Source organism: Penaeus chinensis, chromosome 7 (genome assembly GCF_019202785.1).
Source record: "Penaeus chinensis breed Huanghai No. 1 chromosome 7, ASM1920278v2, whole genome shotgun sequence".
In the NCBI taxonomy this organism is placed as follows: domain Eukaryota; kingdom Metazoa; phylum Arthropoda; class Malacostraca; order Decapoda; family Penaeidae; genus Penaeus; species Penaeus chinensis.
The window spans coordinates 15,616,293-15,623,792 of record NC_061825.1 but is presented as its reverse complement, the minus strand read 5'-3'; the positions used below and the strand labels follow the sequence as shown (position 1 = coordinate 15,623,792).

General features: G+C 36.0%; 1 protein-coding gene across 1 annotated transcript in view; it reads right to left on the bottom strand.

The window, feature by feature from the left end:
* Nucleotides 1–7,500, bottom strand: part of LOC125027592 (fibrillin-2-like) — a 135,123-nt gene that overhangs the window by 46,215 nt on the left and 81,408 nt on the right. The window contains exons 8-21 of the mRNA XM_047616704.1: nt 7,461–7,500; nt 7,235–7,354; nt 6,899–7,021; nt 6,444–6,692; nt 6,220–6,339; nt 5,843–6,058; nt 5,544–5,716; nt 4,203–4,410; nt 2,259–2,428; nt 1,941–2,153; nt 1,403–1,664; nt 969–1,094; nt 764–836; nt 1–53 (exon numbers count right to left, since the gene is read on the bottom strand). The exon at nt 1–53 is cut by the window's left edge and continues 126 nt beyond it; the exon at nt 7,461–7,500 is cut by the window's right edge and continues 134 nt beyond it. Of these exons, the coding sequence (XP_047472660.1) occupies nt 1–53; nt 764–836; nt 969–1,094; nt 1,403–1,664; nt 1,941–2,153; nt 2,259–2,428; nt 4,203–4,410; nt 5,544–5,716; nt 5,843–6,058; nt 6,220–6,339; nt 6,444–6,692; nt 6,899–7,021; nt 7,235–7,354; nt 7,461–7,500 (2,146 nt within the window). The remainder of the gene's footprint in view (nt 54–763; nt 837–968; nt 1,095–1,402; nt 1,665–1,940; nt 2,154–2,258; nt 2,429–4,202; nt 4,411–5,543; nt 5,717–5,842; nt 6,059–6,219; nt 6,340–6,443; nt 6,693–6,898; nt 7,022–7,234; nt 7,355–7,460) is intronic.

Genomic DNA, 7,500 nt, shown 5'->3' with positions numbered 1-7,500 from the left:
CCTTACAATACCGCTGGTTGGCAGAGAGCTCATGGCCTGGAGGGCACTCACACCTACAGAAAACAAGCAAATGTTAAAACCAAGAAAATTTGATGAGCAAAATATCCACAGTGTATGAAGGACATACAAAAACTGATTCAATTACAGGCAAAAAAATATCACAAATCAGAAATTTGAATATTTGTATTTTTCACCTAGTGTATCTATTCATAAAAACATATAATGCTTCCCAAATGTAACCAAAATGTATTTACTCTGGCTATTTATAACAGTTATGATATTGCCATCTATAAATGTTTTAAGGTCAGAAATTTCTCCAAGCTGAGGCTTCTTAGAAAACATGAAAAAATGTATCAAGAGAAATGGTTATTGTTCTAATTCCTGTCATAACATGTGAAAACGAAAATGATTATTGATCCTGGTTAAACAAATAACCCCTAGTTACCTGGCTATCAAAAAACTTTGTGTGATGTCATACAAGATTTCTTTGTTATACATATCAAGGTCACTATGAATTAACATATCATTTGCTCTAACATTTAATAGCTTTATCATATAACAGTCAGTCCTACATCACAGAGCATTCAGTTAGCATTTTTCTATTTCTTATTGATGTCCTATGATTGAGTGCCTTTACTCAAATTAAATAATCTAAATGTCTATAAGAGCAGTCAAGTTTGATTGTCATCTATTATTGCTATATAATACATCTATCATTATGGAGTATTTTAAATCTGAAGGATTAATTTCAAGGATCACCTACCTGAAGCTGCCTGGTGTATTGATACAGCGTCCACCACGACAAAGTCCGGGAATCCGCTCACATTCATCAATATCTGAAAAATTTAACAACATTAACACCAACAAGCATATCCAAAAACTACATTTATTAGTGCTAATGAGAAATGGAGTCAGCTCATCCAATAAAATTCAAGGGGACTGAAACTACAAAGCCTCTATAAACTTACCCATACAAACTTGCATCATCATAGTGGATTCAAAGCCCTCATCACAGTCACAGATGAAAGAGCCAGCAGTGTTCTGGCAGGTTCCATTGCCACAGACTCCTCGCATGATTCCACACTCATCAATGTCTGTCATAATAAAAGCACAGTTGATTAATATCATCAAATGTTGCCTCTGTTTCACATGGTTTACTATATACATGTAACCTTTAAAAACTGGTAGTGCTATCATTATGTAACAGAAATAATTTATCCTCTTTATTTCTACATCTCAACCACAAATTTAAATGTACATTTACAAACATTTTTAAGTGTGTCAGACACTAAGTAACTGTAGTGCAAATGCTTAATTGTTAAATATCATTTGAATGAAAAATTTCAAGTCTTTTTCATAATACTGATTCTCTTATGATAAGGTTTTCTTAATATCTACTAACCAACACACTTAACACCATCCTCATCCAGAGCATAGCCTTGATTGCAGCGGCAAGAGAAGGACCCAATGGAATTTCTGCAGCGGCCATTCTCACACATATCAGGGTATTTTGTACATTCATTTACATCTTTTCTGCCATCATAGCCATAGCTCTTTGGGCAGAGTTCTTCAAAGGCTTCTGTGCCCGGGCGTGGGCAAGCTTCACATTCCTCACCCCAAGCCTTACCAACTGTGCAACAACATATTGATTTGCGGAAGAGACCCTGAAATGCAAAAGAGACATTAAGCAAAGAGAAAATGAAAAAGAAAATATCAGACAGCTCACTTCTTATCAAGGATTATATTCTAAATCTCATCAATACTGACTTCAGTTATCCTCTCATAATCACATGTTCAGAGTGAAAGGCTAATTTCAGTATTGAAAAATTTAAGAACTCTAAAGTATAATTTAAAGAAAATCACAAAACTGCTGTGTTCATAACCAATAAAAGTCCTTCCAGTAATTCAAACTAACAATTTTTTTTTGATGATTAGCTTACCTCTAGTTCCTTTGTGCAAATACCATTCCTATAGTCCAGGAAGCAGACTTCCTCTCTGAGATCAAGACATTTGGTCTTGCTCTCATCCAGGGTGAGGCCAGGGGGACAGTTACAGGTAAAGGAACCCTCTGTATTGATACACTCGCCTCCTCCTTGACATATTCCTGGGTTCAGTTGACATTCATCGATGTCCTGGCATGTCTTGCCATCCATCTAGATCATGGGATCAGAATGCATATAGTGTGAGATGATGAAAGAGTTCACACTGTGCTAATTATCATTACAATATATACAGGAGGTAAAGAGAAGTCTTTGTACCTTGGCAAAACCAATTGGACAGTCGCAATCAGCTGGATTGCAGACTTCACAAGGTGAACCCCATGCTTTACCAATGGTGCAGCAACACTCTGACTTGAGAGTTAATTTGGGGATATTATTTTCACATCTGCCATCTTTTACTTTTGTCCAACAGGATCCACGTCGATTATCTGGTAAAAGTAAATAATTATTTGTTAAAGTAAATAACAAATCATTTCTAATGCAGTGATACTCTACAGCAGACTGCTTAAAGGTATCCTGTACTTGGATCTTTAATCCCCTGCAATTGGTGACTGCTACACACTTCATGACAATTCTGATAGGAGCAAATCGATGCTCCCTTAATCAAATTAATACAGAACAGAACAGAAAAAAAAAAAAAAAAAATATATATATATATATATATATTAGATAGATAGATAGACACAGATATATATATATATATATATATATATATATATATATATATATATATGTATATATATGTATGTATATATATATATGTATATATACAGATATAGGTATAAAGATATAGATATATACATATATATATATATATATATATATATATATAGATAGATAGACACAGATAGATATATGTATATATATGTATATATACAGATATAGATATATAGATATACATATATACATACATATCTTTCTTTTTTTTTATTCATTTATTTCTTTTTTTTTTCTTTTTTCTTTTCACTATCACCTTGATATATTCAAACTGTTAACCCATTGTCACCATGCTGTGAAATATCATGCTGTGAATATCTTTAAACCACTTACCAATGGTTAATGGTTAAGGGTTAGATGAAATAAATTTACTAGACATCAAAGGTTATATAAAACTATGGAGAGATATTGTGGTGAAAAGGGTGGAAAAAGTTAGCGATCAGGATAAGATGTGTACGATGTCAAAGGTTGTAGAACGCTGTAGAATAGAATGGTAGTGAAAGGAGCATAGAGGGGGACCAAATGGAATACAGTAAGGACATGTAAAAGTGGATGGAGTTAAAGGTATAGGGCAATAAGATCAAATGGAGAGTAGCACTGCATGAGGAAAACTGCATAAGCTATTATGGAACATCAGAGAGTAATATGGTAAGAAATGGTAGTTGATATGGTAGGATAGGGCAGGACACTCCTTCAATACAAACTTCATGGGGGAGGTCATGACTATGGAAGCTAAATTTGGCAATATTAGTATAGGACTTACATTGGCCTATAGGAGGAATAGTGTAGCACTGAGATACCATAGTCAACGAGGCATGCAAGCAAGTCGTTTTCACTTTCTGACCAGTCCTTGTCTTAGATAAGACAATCAGTCAGAGAGACGGAAACAGTTCCACTACAAGTATTAAAGGGAAGAGTGAGGTTGGGCAGGAATAGGTTTGCCAGTGAGGTAGGTGGGGGTAGACAATGAAGAAGACTATGCAGTAGGAGAGGAAGGGGTATATTCTGAAGGTTGAGTAATGACATGGGTGGATGATTCGTAATGAATATAGTTGACAGCAAACATTGAGGAGGGGTATTAGTATTAGTGGTTTGAGCCATGGCCAAAGGAGAGGCAGGGGTCGAGAAATCAATGAAATCAAATTTAGATAGTTGGATTATGAATGGGCAAGCCTTAATGCCCCAAATAAAGGTAAGAAATCTTCATTATTGGCCATGGAGAGCCTAAAATAAATAGGGAAAATAAACAGTCTACCTCTACAGCTCTGCATGACAGGTAAGGGCTTGATGATTATCCAATGCCCATGGCTCCTGGAGACCATTCATGACTGACTCAAAGCCAGCCTTTCATCCTTTCAGCATGGCTCTCACACCTTAGGAAGTGAACAGAAGAAGGGGATGAAGAAGAGAGGGAAAAGGAAAAGGGGGAAGAAAAGACCCCCCCCCCCTCCCGACATCGAGCAAGAGATTAGGGGGACCACTTACCAATACAGTATCTGCCAGTGGAGTCTAGAATGGTACCTTCATCACACTCACACCTATAAGAACCAATGACATTTACACAGGTGCCTCCAACGCAAGCATCTTCTCCTAACTCATTGCACTCATCCACATCACTGCAAACATGGGTGTTAGGATTCAGCTGAGTACCAGAAGGACAGATGCACTGGTAACTCCCTGGTGTGTTCCGACACTGTAAATACAAATGGGAATATCATTTAACTTCCTCCTCTGCTATTCATTGCAGAAATTCAGTCGTAAAAAATATAACCAAGTGAATAACATGAAATTTTTTTTTGGCTAAGTGCTGACATAATATGAGCTATCATAAACAGTTTGTCCTTTTATAGGCTTCATTCATTCTAAGTTACCCTCATATTTGGGCCTCTTGCTTGACAATGATACATCATGTTACTGACAGGTTGTAAATTTAAATATAATGTAACTCTGTGATTTGGCTTATGATAACAACTCCATTACTAATATTTTCAAAAATGCTATATGGGCAAAAAGCTTTATGATAACGATGAAATAAAAGAAAAACATTTCATTTTTCATGATCCTTTTGGAGTCCTAGGTCAATACTTAAAAAAAGGTCCTATTTCTTATGTCATTGCCCTAAGCATTGAAAAATGGCATACATTTTATGGCTTATAGCTTCATCATAAACCCCAAAGTCTCATCATAAGTTTGTGTCATAACTAAGTTAGCTCGAGAGGAGGTATAAGAGCTTGTGACTGAATCATAACAGTCAATATGCCTGCTGATCAACAATTTCATCTCTGTAATCCATATAGTCTTTGTTCTTAAATATTTTGTAAAGTTTATAGATATAGTTTAGTAATGTAGGTAAAAATTAATGCAAAGTGTATAATAACATTCATGCAGTAATGCATGTTTTCTTACATGAACTACAGTTTTGAAACAGTTATAAATATATACAGCTTCTATATGTCTAAACTACATCAATTCATATGTCAAACAGATTTGTTGCAACTTATTGTAATTTGCATTTATTTTTTGTGATCACCAAATTTACTTATTATACTTAGCTTTTAGAAATAGCAGTATTTAAGTGCAAATTATTTGATATGTTTAGTGGCCAAACTTAGGTTTATGGCATACTGTTCTTTTGTTGTAGACATAAGATTGTTCCTAGTTATGATTCAGGCTTATGTCAAAAACTTAACTAATATGAGACTTGTGACAGAGGCATCACACTATCATAAGTACCATCCCAGGACCTGCGTAACTGCCCTGACTACTCTCCTCTCTTGGCTGTCTGAAACAAAAACAATCTTTTAAATCACGTGACCCTCATTGTACCTGACCACCATCACATAGAAGGTTGTCAATGGCACACTCATTAATGTCATGACACTGCCGTCCGCTGTCATCCACCATGTAGCCAGGATTACAGATGCATCTGTAGCCTCCCTCTAGGTTCTCACAAGCTCCATTGCGGCAAATAGCAGGATTCAGGGCACACTCATTGATGTCTGAGTAAGAAATGATGCTTTTCATAATGCAAATATAAATTGAAAAATAAATTTGTATAACTGATATAAAAGCAGCATTTTGATAAAATAAAAAAATAATTCATCAAAGATGAGTAATGTGCTTACCATGACCCTCGTGTGTGATGCCAAACCCATGAGGGCAGAGGCCAAGAAATTCCTGGGAGCCAGGTTGTGGACAGGCTTGGCATGGTGTCCCCCAACCCATTGGCTGACCCAAGATTACCGTACAGCAGCAACAAGCAGATTTTGTGGTAGGCGTTGTCGATGGATTGGAACACTGGCCATCACGATACATGGCATAACAGAAGTCCAGTTTTGTATCTATATGAATGAAAGTGATTTTCATGCATTACTTTCATTAAGAAAAATTGAATCATGTGAATTGTGACTCCTCACAATGAAGTGAAGAACTAAATCATGGAATAAGATCTTGAAAGGTTATGCGCATTATATTCTACCAAGCAATGCTTAAAGAAACTTACCAAGGCATGTGACACCATTAACCCCAAGGGTGAAACCTGGTGGACATTCACACCTAAAACTTCCTTCCGTATTGATGCACTGACCATTTTTACAAGGCCCTGAGCTACACTCATCCATGTCTGAAAGATAATAAATACTTTAGCAGAGTAGTTTTATTCCTAGTAATGTAACTCACTAATCATCTCAATCTCATGGAGCCACAAAAAATATTGAGGGAACTTACCAATACAAGTCTTCCCATTAGGAGACAAGGTGTATCCAGCATGACATACGCACTTGAAGGATCCATCCATGTTAACACATGAGCCATGATCGCACATGCCTGTCTCACCGCATTCATCAACATCAGTGCAAAAGCTACCATCCTTGACATGTGTGTAGCCATCATTGCACACACAGCGATAACTGCCATCTAAATTCTCACAACGACCAAATAAGCAAATTCTTGGGTTTTCCTCACATTCATCAATGTCTGAAAATTGTGTAGACTATTATTAGTCATAATTTGAAGAAGTATGAATGTTACGTGCCTTCTGAATACCAAAATTCATTATGATATAGTTTATAAGGTTATCACAATCAGAAGACTGAGGAATATCAATAGTTTATACAGTTAGTAAAAATAATGTACACTACTAATTATACTACTACTCCTCAAAGAAAAGGAAAAATCCTTACCTGTACAAGCAAAGCCTGATGAGGATAAAATGAATCCATCATTGCATACACACTTAAAGGATCCATCCATATTTGTGCAGACACCATTTGCACACATGCCTGTTTCACTGCATTCATCATGATCTGTCAAAAAGATTAAGAGTGATGAATATCAATAACTTTGAATTTATGATTAAAACTAGAGCAAGCAAAAAATAGTAACAAATAATGGTATAACTATACAGACAGCAACTCTTTTACATTATTATTTGGATTTTTTTATTTGAAGAAAAAAGTGGTAGCATCATAAGAATATTTGGTAATTTCTGAATTTAATTTCAGCCAAATACAACATACCAATACAGGTACGTCCATCTGAAGACAAGTCAAAACCAGTAGGACAGTGACAACTGAAGCTGCCTATGGAATTGTAACACCGGCCCCCACGACAAGCTCCATCCTGGCACTCATCCACATCTGTTAATAAAACCCATAAATGCAAAATTACATATCCAAATATGAAGACTACCATAAACTATATGCAATCACAGCTATTAAATGATCAAGCTGGATTAAGCCTCACCGACACATCTGTCTGAAGGTTGGATGTTGGTGAATCCCTC